The following is a 14,996-nucleotide window of genomic DNA, read 5'->3' as shown; positions in this document are numbered from 1 at the left end:
TTCCATGAGTTATAGGATGCTTCTGGCACCATCGCTCCCCAGCCAAGGACAGGGCTGGGAGAAGCTCGACCTCCAGCAGGTTCTCCCTCCTCATCACAAGATTAAGGGCATAAAAATTAACACCTGAGCTATTAAATGCCAACAGCTCAACTCCACAGAGGGTGGCTGGACGTGCTCCAGCAGCTGTGGAAAGTCAGAGAGGGGAAACCCAGAGCGACCTGCAAAAAATTAACATTTCATCACAACATTCGCAAGGAGGGCAGGGAGGCTGCAACCCAAAATATCTGCCTGCAGCAGTGGGAGGGTTATTCCACCCCAAGGGCAGCAGGACAGGGACTGTGGGAGCTGGGTGAGACTGTTCTGGGATGGATACACCCTAAAAATGAACCAAGGCGCCCTGAGCTGGCTCCAGGCCAGGGTGACAGCAGCTCTGGGCACGGAGGTGAAGGCAGCGAGCGCGGGAGGTGCAATCCCAACCCAGCAGCAGCTAAAAATACTGCAGGGAGCTGGGGGTCTGCCCCCGGGGGTGGGATGTGTCCGAGACACACCCCAGAGCTGCCTAAATCACCCCAAACACAGAGCCTGCCCCAGGAACAGCCCCGTTAAACACCCCACACAGAACCCCCGCAGCACCACAGCTCCTGGGCAGGGGGGACCAGGGCTGACACCAACACGGGCCTTTAACACCACATGGAGCAGAATGACTTTAAAAAGAAAGAGAAGAGAGGTGGTTTGAGAGATTTGCTGGGGAGATGGGGACCAGAGCTGCTCAGCCTCCTCCAGGTGCTGCTGCCACCTCCATGGATCACCACGTGCCCAGGCAGGAGCAGAGGAACAGACACCAATGTAGAGGTTAAACAGCAGATGAAGCAAAACTGTTTGAAAGAAAGCAAAAATAGGTGGCTTGAGGCATTTGTCAGGGAGCCTGGTAGCAGGCTCAGCATACCCCAGCTATCACTGCAGCACCAGGGCATGCTGAGAGAGCAGAGGGACAGGCACCGATACAAGGGTTAAACACCAGGTAAGTTTATTTTGAAAGAAAAGGAGGTGGTTTAACAGATTCACCAGGGAGAAAGCACCACTGGCACCCAGCATCACTTGGGAACCACTGGCACCCAGCGTCCCCCTCTACACGGATGGAGAGGAGGAAATCTGGGGAGGGGAGGGACCAGTGATTCACAAAGAAGAGGGAGGAAAAGAAAGACCAAACAGCCAAGTACAAAGGACAGCATCTAATTAATTCTCCGTGGCCACCGAGGAACGTGGCCGCCCGCCCACAGCCCACCCCACGCTCTTTCATCCACAGAGTCCTCGCCACTTCAAAGTTAATTACACACTTAAACCTTTCCTGTTTAACCTCCTGCACCATGGGACATGATCCATGGCTTCTCCTGCCTTCTATCGAGCAGCCTTGAGAAGGCTCCTGTGCCAAAGAGCAGCCCAGAACCATCCAGGATTGGACTCACAGCCCAGAACCATCCAGGATTGGACTCACAGCCCAGAACCATCCAGGATTGGACTCACAGCCCAGCACCATCCAGGATTGGACTCACAGCCCAGCACCATCCAGGACTGGACTCCTCACAGCCCAGAACCATCCAGGATTGGACTCACAGCCCAGAACCATCCAGGATTGGACTCACAGCCCAGAACCATCCAGGATTGGGCTCCTCACAGCCCAGAACCATCCAGGATTGGACTCACAGCCCAGAACCATCCAGGATTGGACTCCTCACAGCCCAGCACCATCCAGGATTGGACTCACAGCCCAGCACCACCCAGGATTGGACTCACAGCCCAGAACCATCCAGGATTGGACTCCTCACAGCCCAGCACCATCCAGGATTGGACTCACAGCCCAGAACCATCCAGGATTGGGCTCCTCACAGCCCAGAACCATCCAGGATTGGACTCACAGCCCAGAACCATCCAGGATTGGACTCACAGCCCAGAACCATCCAGGATTGGACTCACAGCCCAGCACCACCCAGGATTGGACTCACAGCCCAGAACCATCCAGGATTGGACTCACAGCCCAGAACCATCCAGGATTGGGCTCCTCACAGCCCAGCACCACCCAGGATTGGACTCGCCCCCACCCAAGACCCTCTGGGGTAACATCTGATGTCCCAAAATGGGGACAGCCTTTATGAAAAATGGGCTCATACCAAAACTTTAGCAAGTGCTGCTTCCCCAGAGCTACAAAATGCAATGCAGCCACCCAGGACTCCCAGTCCTGATGGGGAAAAGCCCATTTTGCTCCTACCCTGGCTTAGCCAGGACTGGATCAGCCCCATGGTCATCTCTGGGGTGCAGCATCTTGAGAGCACAAGCCACAGCACCCCACGGCACAGGCACCAGCCAGGGGAGGTAACACTGGGCATCCTTCAGAGTCAAGAGACATTTTTTATCCCTGGCCTTTTGCAGCAGCTCCAGTCCTCCACCCCAAGTAATTCTCAGCAGGAAATGGGGAGGATTGAGGTACCCACAGGACACAACACCCTGCAGAGTGAAAGCATCATCTGACCATGCTGAGATGTGTCAGGAAGTGAACAGAGCTCTCCTGCCATCAAATCCAGAGTTTTCACAAGAATCAGAGGCTTTGCAGTTGCACACCCCCAAACTATCACACCCAAGATCTCTCCTCTTAAACACACGTGAGGAAGATGCTCTTGACCTGCACCAAAGGATGAAGCTCTTTACACAGGATAAATGGTCAATGAGCTGCTGCAAGTGGGGAAACCGAGGCACAGAAGGGATGAAGTCCCAGAACACGGCAGCCCAGGATCACCCCAGGGATGGCAGAGAGCCCAGGGAGCTGGGTTTGCTGGGATACAGAACCACAGCTCCAGCATTTCCCAGCAAGGTGCCATCCCCTCCCAGCACCCCCGGAGCAGAGCCAGGCTTCACCTCCCAGCTGCTCTTTCAAGGTGCTTTCCTTCACACCCTGCTCCGGGAACGTGCCCCGGGAAGGAAACAGCCCAGCACCATCCAGCTGGGAGCTGCTTCCCTCCAGGTGTCCACAGGGACAGGGAGCACGTTCTGCAGCTCACCTAAAATCAGATGCACTTGTCAGCCAGTGAGATCCTGTACTCAGCACCCCACAGGAGTTAACCAGGAGGGGTTATGGGATCATTCCCAGCTGCAGGGGGCTCAGATTCCCAGGGGTGGGATGTTACAGGGGCTGGGGCTGTTTGCCACTGAGGAATCCTCAGCCAGAAAATCCAGGCAGGGAGAGGGTCCTGTGTGCCAGCACCCCAACATCTCACTCTGACAGGGACCCTCACCTCGCCAGGGACACCAACAGCCCAAACACCCCAGGATTTCAGTGGGAAAACCTCTTCCAGCCCAGGCAAAGGGGAGCTGAATCCCTCCACACCTGGCACAAGCAGAGGCCACCAGCACAACACTGAACGTGTTTCTGTGCATCACGCCCCGGAGATGACGACAAACCCCTTCCCTGCTCCTCTTCTGCCAAAGAGAAACTTTGGAGAGAAATATCGCCGACTCCTCAGCCCCAGTAAAAGCTGATCGCAAGGATATGGAAAGCAGCACCATTAGAATTCTCACCAGTAGTTTGTTTTGGTTCTCTAAATCATTTTAAATATTGTATTTAATAGAAAAATAATTTGTTCAGCTGTAAGAAACATCAATTTGCAACTTGAAGCCTTGTATATTAGCCAGAGAAGCTAATGTGTAAACATTAGCAGCTCCAGCAACGAGCGGGGTTTAGCCAATGCAATTCCAGGGAGAGAGCAGCCAGATATTAAGACAGAGGATTTGCATAATAAGTCACTTATGCCTGATAACCTCAATGTTTGGAACACGCAGGACTAGAGAACAATATCCATCTGCCAGCAACTACAGAAGACATAAATCTCCTTTTTTCTTTTTGGACTAGTAAAGACTCTTTATGGCTTTTACCTGCAGGTCCCCAAGGAGTTGTCAAACCACATGCAGCGAGTTGTCAGTCCCAGCAGCCTCTGAGGAACCTCAGGGATGGGGGAGAGTTGGCAAATCTGCATTCATTACAGGCATTTTGAAGCAAATACAAGTGGGAAAACACAACTCCAAAGACTTTGCAATGCCACAGGGATGGCTCCTGCTTGGGCAAGGACCAAGCGTGCCATACATCACAGCCTGGTGAAAATGCATTTAAAAGCAAAGGGAGAATAATCAACCTTGCCAGAATCCCTCCTTGGGGCAAACCCAGCTGCAGCTGCAGCACCACAAGCCCCTGAGCCCGGGGATCAGCACCCTGTGCTGCAGCACCTGCTGCAGGAGGCACCAGGAGCATCCCCTGCACTGCAGCTCCCTGCCTGCTCTGGACAGGCTGCAGGACACAAGGCAGGAGGTTCCAGCTCCATGCCCAGAGGGGATGTGGGGGTTTCACATCCCATCCAAGGGCACCCAGATCCAGCCAGGACTGCTCCGTTACCTGAACCCTGCTCAAGACAGGTCCTGCAGCACAAAAACACCCTGGAGCTGCACAGCCAGGAGGCCACTAACCCACAGCACAAGTGCTTTAATAATGAACCATCACTTAATTAACCTCGTCAGTGCTGCCTCTTGGACTCCATGGGAAGAAAAACAAGGCAGGAAACCTTTGGAAACCTCCGTCCTGCCATTATCGATTGCTCCCTGTGCAATTACAGCTCAAAGGCTGCAGAGCTGTGCGACACCTTGGCCAGAAAAATGGCAACAAATTAAAATAAACTGGAAAAGGCAGGGGGAATAAAGCTCATTTCTCCCCCTGGCTCCTTTATGACTATCAGGTCCCTGCTGAGGACCATCCTCCCCACATGCCCAGGGACCCAGAGAGACCAGGACAGTGAGGACACGCTGCTTTCAGGGGATGCCTGAGGACACAGAGATGCTCCCTTGGCACAAATTCAGGAAGGAAAAGCAGCTGCCCCAGGACACAGCAGCACCACCAAAGCCCTGGGGGGCTCCAACACCAGCTGCAGAAATCATGGGAAAGATCAAGTTTTCCAAACCAACCCCATTTTGCAGGGGATAAAAAGGGGGAACCCTCAGCCTCCCCTCCCACTGCAGGTCCCACACCTCCAGGGATGGATGTGGGGATGCAGTACCAGGAGGCTCATCCCCCCGGGATGGAGCACTGCCCAGCTGGGAGGGCCTTGGGGACAGCTCTGAGCTCATTTATGGCCCCAGAGCCCCCATCCAGTGACGGGGCTGCAGCAGCCCCGCCGTGCCCAGCACCCCAGGCAGGATAAAGCCTCAGGGCCATGCAAAATCCAGCTCCTCCTTCCATGGCACCAGCAGAGCCAGGAACAGCAGTGTGAGCTGAGTGTGAGCTGACTGACACTGGGCTGGGGTGACAGTGTGTGACACCCAGTGCCAGGGCTCAGCCGAGCCCCTGCTGTGCAATGGGAGGTTAAAGGCAGGAGCCCTTTGCCCAGCGGGTCTGTCACAGCTCTGGGGAACACACTGGGCCCTTCAGCCACACAAAGGTAAGGAAATGGCAAATCACAAAAACAGGTTTGTTTTTCCCAGTCCATGAATTTGGCTCAACCACTGCAGTCAGCACTGGCTTGGGCACCCACCCACCCCGACCTGCAGCACCCTGGAGCCATTCCAGCAAGAACTCTGGCATTCCACTCAGCGAGCAGGAATAACTGAGGAGTCCCTGCAGTGCACACAACACCCTGCAACCCCATGGGAGAACCACAAAAACCCCAATGCCCAGCACCTTCTCGTCCTCCCTGCACACATCTTCCTCCAGACAGATCCCAGCTCCCATCCCCAGGCACCATTCCACGGGAAGGAAGGCAGGAGACAGCCTCTTGCACAGAGAAATGTCATTCAGAGCCAGCAGCTCCCCAGACAGGAGCCTGGCTGAGAGACTAAATAAAAAGTTCAGCTGATATAAAGAGAAATAGCCCAACGTGGAGATGCACTGCTTTGGTTTAATATTGTTATAATCCGGGGAAAGCAGGCTGGTTGCTGGCTGCAGAAAATCAATGGGGTATTATCACTCAGCAGACAGATGAAAATACAGCAAAAATAAGTAGAAACAATAACAGAAATAAGAGAGTCCTTGGGAAGAGCCCCAGAAGGGCAGTGGCTGAGAAGCTGCACCATGTGGAGAGTTCAGAGCATGTCCTGCCATTGGGGAGCTTCCAGAGTCATTCCCAAACGCTCCTTCCCCAAAAACACACCAGAAAGCTCCAGCACAAAGCTGCACAGGGTGCCCCACTGACACCAGAACCACAGAACCAGATATCCCAGTGAGGACTTTGAGGTGCCAGGGGGTGCCCAGGATCACCCACCTGTGCTAATTCAATTAACCACATTGAAGCACTTGGTAATTAGGGAAAGAGCATTTATGCAGCTAATTAAGCAGGGTGTCAGCACATCCCTGCTAACAGCAAGGGATGAGGGCCTGGCAGCCGGGTCTGTGGGGCTGGGGCCCCTCCCCAGCCCAAAGGGGGGGCACCAGCAGCAGGGAAGGACCTGGGAGGAGACACCATCCTTGTGTGGATCTGCCAGGACTTCCTGACCAGCCTCAAAAGCTGCTGCTGCTGCTGAGCCCTCCCCCATCACAGCTTTCTGGAGGAGCCCAAGGCTCCAGGGTCACTTTGCACAGGACAGAGAGGGGGCTGCACCCTGAGGAGCTCTACAGAGCAGCCCTAAAACCACAGCAGCTCCACAGACACCTCCAAATCCATCCAAGCAGGGGAATGCAGTTGGCTGTAGTCCACCCCTCCACCTCTGTGAGTGCAGCAATGTTCTGTCCCCTCTGCAGAAATGCCATTCCCACACCTCCTGTCAGGACACAGCAGGAAAACCCCTCGGGCAGCTCCCCAGAGCCAAGCCCCCCACTCTGGGGAGGCAGCTGGGCCACAGCAAGTGATTCATCTCCTCTTCTAGACCGGCCATCCCTCGCCTCTGGTGACACCCTGCCCCGGTGACACCCTGCCCCGGTGACACCCTGCCCCGGTGACACCCTGCCCCAGCCAGCGTGTCCAGCAGCTCCAGACTGGATCCACACGTGCTCCCTGGCTCAGCTGGCCGGGCTCATGAGGCTGAACGCCTCCAGCACTGGGCTCAGCCACCCAGGGCTCACCAGGGCTTGTCCCCTGAGCAGGGCCATGGTGACAGCGACCTCTTTAAGACTCATCAGGTCATGCATGTCCCTGTCCCCATCCCTCCTGCCTCCCCATGGCAGCCACAATCCCGATTAACGATGTCAGGAAAGGTTGGATCCACACGGGGAGTGCAGGGAGCTAAAGCAGTAATTGGTTAATTAAGGGCTCCCCAGCAGCAGCACAGCCCTGGAATGGGGAAGGATGGACCCTCTGGCAGTCCAGTAAAGGCTGCAGGGAGCTGGGGGAGCTGTGCCAGCACAGCCACCCTGTCACCGGTGATTTGCCAGTATTTTTCATGCCAAATTTAAAAAAAAGCCATCAAAAATTGTGTATGACAAAAATATTCAGGAAGTTGCTCCAGCTGCAACACACTCCCACCCCCCAGCTGCAGTGCAACACTGCTCCCACTGCCTCATCCCTGCTGGGGCTGGGGGCTTTCTAGTCAGGACTCACCCTGGCTGGGGTCCCCAGGCAACAGGGGCATGGCAGACACATCCCTGCCCCTGCTGTCACCAACAGGGCCACGGCAGGAACATCCCTGCCCCTGCTGTCACCAACAGGGCCATGGCAGGAACATCCCTGCCCCTTCTGTCACCAACAGGGCCATGGCAGGAACATCCCTGCCCCTGCTGTCACCAACAGGGCCATGGCAGGAACATCCCTGCCCCTGCTGTCACCAACAGGGCCATGGCAGACACATCCCTGCCCCTGCTGTCACCAACAGGGCCATGGCAGACACATCCCTGCCCCTGCTGTCACCAACAGGGCCATGGCAGACACATCCCTGCCCCTGCTGTCACCAACAGGGACACGGCAGGAACATCCCTGCCCCTGCTGTCACCAACAGGGCCATGGCAGGAACATCCCTGCCCCTGCTGTCACCAACAGGGCCATGGCAGGAACATCCCTGCCCCTGCTGTCACCAACAGGGGCATGGCAGGAACATCCCTGCCCCTGCTGTCACCAACAGGGGCACAGCAGACACATCCCTGTCCCTGCTGTCACCAACAGGGCCATGGCAGGAACATCCCTGCCCCTTCTGTCACCAACAGGGCCATGGCAGACACATCCCTGCCCCTTCTGTCACCAACAGGGCCATGGCAGGAACATCCCTGCCCCTGCTGTCACCAACAGGGGCATGGCAGGCACATCCCTGACCCTGCTGTCACCAACAGGGCCATGGCAGGGACATCCCTGACCCTGCTGTCACCAACAGGGCCATGGCAGGAACATCCCTGCCCCTGCTGTCACCAACAGGGCCATGGCAGGAACATCCCTGCCCCTGCTGTCACCAACAGGGCCATGGCAGGAACATCCCTGCCCCTGCTGTCACCAACAGGGCCATGGCAGGAACATCCCTGCCCCTGCTTTCAGCAGCAGAGCTGCCCAGAGCCCCCCACGCCCCGAGCTGGGGCACACTGGGGTCAGCACTGGGGTCAGCACTGGGGTCAGCACTGGGGTCAGCACTGGGGTCAGCACTGGGGTCAGCACTGGGGTCACTGGGTATCCCGTGGCGTAAGGGGAGCTCTGCTGTCCCTCTGCTGTCCCAGATCTGGGCTCTGGCAGAGGCATCCAGGGACAGCCTGGCTCACCTCAATCCACACTTGGATTCACTCTCCAGCTGGGAGAAATCGGGGTGCAAAGCCTGAGCCCCATAAACGTGCAGTAAACACGTTCCCCCAGCAGTGCCCAGGCAGGAGCTGCAGACCTGGACTCACCCAGACAGGACCTGGAGCACACAAGAGCTGCAGCCAACAACACCCAGCAAGCAGGAGCACTCCTTTTTCAAATAATACATAAAATAACAGCCACAAAGGGCAGCTGCCACGTGAGCCCTCAGTGCTGGCAGCAGGGAGGGGGAAGGGGCTGCTCCACAGGGCTCTTCTGCCTTTGCCTTCCAGCAGCTGCAGGAGCTGCACTGTGGCTTTTGATCCAGAACCTGCCGCTCCCAGGGCCAGGAAAGCAACATCTGAGGAACACCCAGGAAAGTCCCTCTGGTACCTGCAGCCTCCACAGCCGGTCCCCAGAGACGAGGAGGAGCAGATCCCGTGTCCACAGGACCACTCCAGCCAGGCTGCCACCCCCTCCCCACCCACCTCCATCCCAGCACCAGCAAAAGCAGCAGCAGCTCCTGCCAGGCCACCTGCAGCGCAGAGGAAAAGCTCCATCTCCAGGACCTATTTATTCTGAGGCTGCCAACAAGGAGGCAATTAGCTCCAGGGGATTAATTGTTGCGAATCCTTCTTGTCCAGAGGGAAAAGCCTCAGTTTCAGTGGGGTCTCCGGGCTGGAATGGGAGAGCAGGATCCAAGGAAAGCTGCAAAGCAAATCCCAAGCTGCCATGGGGGAGAAGAGGTTTGGGAATCTTAACATTTAATCATGCAGTAATAAAGGTTCCCAGACATGTCTAATAAGACAATTATAGTGCATGTTAATAATAGATTATTAAAAAGCTTATTTATGGAGGTTTAAGCAGACAGATGGCAGGGCCACGTCGATAAGGCTCTCCAGAGTCTGTGCTACCTCCCAGCTCCCAGGGATGCAGCAGGGACTTGCCTTCCTCTGCCTCCAGCCCCTCGTGCTTAACCCTCGCAGGACTGCCCAAAGCAAAGCAGCAAAGCCCTGCAGAGGGACTGCAGCCAGGAGAAGATTGTTATGGGGGCTCAGAGCTCCCAGCCCCTCTGCAGAGCAAGAATTTGGTGATGAAGTGAAGGAAAAGCTCCATCCCAGGTGCAGTCAAGGAAAATCCATCATCAACAGGCAGCAAGGAGGTTGTCATGGCCAGGATAGGGGTTAAAGCCACCAACAAGCACCTGCCTTGTCTTGCCAGGGGTGTCCCTCCTCCCCCAGGGCCCTGATCCTGATAAGCTCCATTCTGGGAAAGCTCCCAGGGAAGCTGGAATAGGGCTGGTTTGTCTTAGTTTGGATAACAAAGGGAAAAATGTGCATTTCAGGCCAGGAGGTGACTCACCAGCATCCCTGTTCCTGGGGCCAGGGCAGGTCCAGGCACCCAGAGGAAAAACATGAAACAGGAGTTTTGGAACAAGAAGAAAAAGCTAAAAATGAAACAAATGCAACTGCAAGTCTTGATGGGGGAGAAAAGAAACAGGCATTGCCCAGCTGTACCATGGAGCTGCAGAGCCAGAGGGACGAGTCCATCCAGGAGCATCAGCATCACTCGAAGCCTCCCTAAATTCTGCTTCTCCTTCACGGATAGTGAAAATCCACCAGACTCCAGTGTCCCTCTGCACACACTGCAGAGCCAAGGGCTCAGGAGCCAGAAACCTCTGCCCTGGGCACACTCGGGCACGTCAACAGGATTTTCCGGAGCATCCCGACACAGGAGCCTCAAGGGCGTTTGCACTGTCTGGGTGCTACGGGAAAGGGCACGGCACTCCCAGGGCATTAAAAACACGCGGAGAAGCAAACAAGGGAAAGAGCTGCTTTCCTGGCACAGCAGAACAGGCAAGAGGAGGGGGAAAAAAAAAAAAAAAAAAAAAAAAGAAAAAAAGAAAAAAAAGCAGCCTAAAACAAGCTGACAAGGAAAATGTAACGTTCTCGCACATTTCATGTGCTTGGTGAAGGCGGGGTGGGGAGAATAAAAATGCCTTGGCATGGAAGAGCCCACGGACGGCCAGGTGGAGGGAAATGAGCACCGGGAAAAGCGCTGGAAGAGCAGCAGCGGGCACCTGAGCAGCCGGAGGGGATGAAACACCGAGCCTGTTCACGGGGACACCCCTGCTCCTGACCCCCCGAGCATCTCCTGCCGATCCCTGCTCCCAGCACCGGGGGGGCTCCCCAATCCCCAATCCCGGCCCCGGGAGCGGCGTCTGCCCGGCTGTTCCCATGCACCGACCGGGACAGCGGCACCGCCTCGGGGTCAGGGTCACCCGTGACCCGCGGGGACAGCGACCCTCGGGGACCCGGCTGGTCCCGCAGCCCCCCCGGCAGCTGAGCCCCTCCGGGACTGCACCAGCCCCAGCCCAGCGCTCCCCGGCAATCCCAACCTCCCCAGTGGAAGCCGCAAACCCAAATATTAGATTTGCTTAATTGCTGCTAACGAAGCCGGAGCCGAGCGCAAACAGCTTACGCATAATTCCGGCAGAAGTGCCAGGCAGCGGCACGGCTGTGTGGCTGTCTGTCCCCACGGCTGTGTGTCTGTCTGTCTGTCCCCACGGCTGTGTGTCTGTCTGTCCGGCCCCACGGCTCCGTCTGTCTGTGTGTCCGGCCCCACGGCTGTGTGTCTGTCTGTCCGGCCCCACGGCTGTGTGTCTGTCTGTCCGGCCCCACGGCTGTGTGTCTGTCTGTCCGGCCCCACGGCTGTGTGTCTGTCCGGCCCCACGGCTGTGTGTCTGTCTGTCCGGCCCCACGGCTGTGTGTCTGTCTGTCCGGCCCCACGGCTGTGTGTCTGTCTGTCCGGCCCCACGGCTGTGTGTCTGTCTGTCCGGCCCCACGGCTGTGTGTCTGTCTGTCCGGCCCCACGGCTGTGTGTCTGCGTGTCCGGCCCCACGGCTCCGTCTGTCTGTGTGTCCGGCCCCACGGCTCCGTCTGTCTGTCTGTCCGGCCCCACGGCTGGAAAGCAGCACGGGGAACAGGGACCCTGAGCCGCTCATTGCTGAAGTCTTGGGGTGCAACACAGACGAGCTGAGGTTCACCTCACCATGGAATCATTTGGGTTGGGAACATCGCCGAGCGCAGCCATGCCCCCAGCACGGCCTCGAGTGCCACATCCACCTTTCCTGCCAGGGAAGGCAGAGGAAAACACCAGAGCCCGCACAAGCCCCAGAGCCCCCGCACAAGCCCCAGAGCCCCCGCACAAGCCCCAGAGCCCCCGCACAAGCCCCAGAGCCCCCGCACAAGCCCCAGAGCCCCCGCACAAGCCCCAGAGCCCCCGCACAAGCCCCAGAGCCCCCGCACAAGCCCCAGAGCCCCCGCACAAGCCCCAGAGCCCCCGCACAAGCCCCAGAGGCTGCTGGCCACGGGCTGCCAGCGGGGAAAGGCTCCTGCTGCAGAGCCCAGGGAGCAGAGAAGGGGCTGGCAAAGGCCACAGGTGCCAAGCACAGGTCCCAGTCCCGGTCCCGGCCTGCTGACACCACACGAGCCCCACATGGCTCAGTTTGGGGGTCAGCCAGTGCCCCCCTCCCCTCCACACAACGGGCCGGCAACGGCAGCTCAGCCTCGGCGAGACCTTCGTGAACTACAGAAAGTTTGAAGGCTGAAGGAAGGAGCAAAGGACACTCTAAAGACCAGGGCACCCCCCACTTCCTCCCTGTGCCTCACTTTCCCCACCTGTAGAAGGGACCACGCTGTGCCCTTTCTTCAGCAAGGCACAGCTAAGAAAACCCCATCTTCTGAAAATATCCACCGAGACAAGCAGCCGGTGCTCCCCAGCACCCAGAGCACGCACAAATGGCTTGAATATTTCCCCCCAGCCCGCTGTGCAGCGCCAGGGATGAGCCGGGCAAGCTCCCCAGAGCCGGGCGAGCCACACGGGCAGGAGCCCGCGGCGGGTCCGGGCGAGGAGGAGCCCGCGGTGGGGCGATGGCAGCGGAGCACACAATATCTGTACCCCTAAAATACAAACCCATTCCCTCCAAATTTCCCCCACCCTGCAGGAGCCGGGGGAGCCTCGACGGCTTCCCATCCCCGCACCCATCGTCTCTCCCCGCCGCCATCCATCCCCCACCGCGCGGGTCAGCTGCCGCTTGTTTTCTGCTGATGGGTGTCACTATTTATAATCTTTGGAGAAATGCCACTACCCAAAAAACCAAAATCAATGCACAACCACAGGGACTGCGTGCAGGTGAGCAGCTTGGATTTAAAGGCAAAAAACCAAAGAACTAGGCAAAAATACACTTTAATGAGATCAGCGTCACCCAGGAGCTGGGGGCAACAGCACCAGAGACCCCTTGGACCGAGGCACCAATTCCCCGTTCTCCCCAAAAAACACTCGCAGCCCCCGGTAGCACCTCGAGAACCCCAAATTGCCGTTCCCCGCAGCATCCAAGCCCGTTCCAGCTTCCCGAAGGGATCGGGAGTGACTCGTTCCCCCCACTCCGCATCAGCTCCTCCCCAGCCCCTGCCTGGGGATCCCGGCTCAGCGCCGGGGTGCAGGGAAAAATTCAAAACATGTCAATTAATCACATTAATTGCTCTATCGCGTTTCGGCACAAGTCCCCCGGTATCCCCGCAGCACAACGCGAGCCGGGAGGCTGCGACCGGAGCCGCCACCTGTTCCTAGCGGAGGGTCCCGAGCTCTCCTCAGCCGCCCCCCGGGCACGGGGGCTCCTCTCAGCCGCGCTCCCCCCGCCGCCACCGGGGGAAGTTTTCCCTCCCGGGGAGCGCCGGGAGGGGGCTCGGACGGCGGCCCCGGTACCGGGAGCGAGCGGGAGCCGTGGGGCCGCGCTCGGCGAAGCATCCTCGGGGTGGGGGGAGATCATCCTCGCCGAGAGCCCCCGGCCGCCGCCCCCCGACAGGGAAAACTTCCCCCAGCGGTGGGGTGCCGGTGCCCGGGGACGGCGGGATCCCGGTGCTTTCACCGGGGACGGGTCCCGAGGCGGTCCGGAGACCCTCCGGTGGGAACAGGTGGCGGCGGGACGGGCGGGACCCGCCGGGCACCGGGGGCGGCGGAGCCCCGGAACCGCAGCGAGCAAGAGGGACCCCCTCTCCCCGGCGCACTCCCGAGCTCCGTTCCTACCGGCGGGCGTCTCGGTGTCCAGCGCGTAGACCCGCAGGGCCAGGGCGAGCAGCAGTGCCCGGGCGCTCCGCATGGTGCGGCCGGGGCCGGGCGGCGGGGCCGGGGAGCGGGCGGGGGCCGGGGCCGGGGAGCGGGCGGGGGCCGGGGCCGGGGCCGCCGGCGCGGTGGGGGCGCACCGGGGGCGCAGCGGGGCCCGCGCCCGCCCCGCGCCTCAAATACCGGCGGCGGCGGCTCGCGCCCGCCGTGACGTCACCGCCGCCCGCGGGGGGGGCGGGGGGGGGGGGCGCCGGTACCGGGAACAGCGGGCGGGGCGGCGGCGCCCCCTGGCGGACGCGAGCGGCGGAGCCGCGGGGGAAGTTTGGGGACCGGGGGGGAAGGGGGGGGGCGGCGTCGGGAGTTACGGGGAAATTGGGGGGGAGTTCCCCGGTACCGGGGGACAGGAGAGGTGGGGAGGGGTCCCGGGAGCTGCGGGCGGCGGGCGGCGTTCGGTTACGGGAGGAGGTTCTTCCGTCCTAGGGAGTTCGGGGAGAGGGGCGGTACCGGGAGTTACGGGGAGGAGAGGAGGGATCTCCTGTACCGGGGGGCGCGAGGAGGGGGATATCCGGTACCGGGGGAGAGGGGGAGGAACTCCCAGGGGAGGCGGGGGTCCCGGGAATTACGGGACTGAGCACACGGTGACGGGAGAGGAGGTCTCCGGTGCCGGGGCAGAGGGGCCTGGATGCCCAGGAGCGCCTCTGGCTTGCGGGGTGCTGCAGAGGAGAGCCCCGCAAGGCTGCGCGAGAAAGCACGGGGGTCCCGGTGCACGGGGGTCCCGGTGCACGGAGCTCCCGGTGCACGGAGGGTCCCGGCTGCACGGGGGTCCAGGTGCACGGGGGTCCCGGTGCACGGGGGTCCCGGTGCACGGAGCTCCCGGTGAACGGAGCTCTCGGTGCACGGAGGGTCCCGGTGCACAGAGCTCCCGGTGCACGGAGCTCCCGCTGCACGGAGGGTCCCGGTGCACTGAGGTCCCGGCTGCACGGGGGTCCCGGTGCACGGGGGTCCCGGTGCACGGGGGTCCCGGTGCACGGAGGGTCCCGGTGCACGAAGGGTCCCGGTGCACGGGGGTCCCGGTGCACGGAGGGTCCCGGTGCACGGGGGTCCCGGTGCACGGAGCTCCCGGCTGCACGGGGGTCCCGGTACACGGAGGGT

At 59.6% G+C, this 14,996-nt stretch overlaps 1 protein-coding gene across 6 annotated transcripts in view; it reads right to left on the bottom strand.

Moving 5' to 3' along the window:
- PTPRU (protein tyrosine phosphatase receptor type U) overlaps positions 1-13,928 on the bottom strand; it is a 54,103-nt gene extending 40,175 nt beyond the window's left edge. For all 6 annotated transcript variants that reach the window (XM_058856182.1, XM_058856183.1, XM_058856184.1 and 3 more), the window contains exon 1: positions 13,809-13,928. In XM_058856182.1, coding sequence (XP_058712165.1) covers positions 13,809-13,881 — 73 coding nt within the window. In that variant the 5' untranslated portion in view covers positions 13,882-13,928. The remainder of the gene's footprint in view (positions 1-13,808) is intronic.
- Between the last annotated feature and the right edge of the window lie 1,068 nt (positions 13,929-14,996).

The sequence above is a fragment of the Poecile atricapillus genome, chromosome 24 (assembly GCF_030490865.1).
Source record: "Poecile atricapillus isolate bPoeAtr1 chromosome 24, bPoeAtr1.hap1, whole genome shotgun sequence".
Classification (NCBI taxonomy): domain Eukaryota; kingdom Metazoa; phylum Chordata; class Aves; order Passeriformes; family Paridae; genus Poecile; species Poecile atricapillus.
Note: the sequence above shows the minus strand (reverse complement) of the source record. Positions and strands in the feature narration are given on the sequence as shown.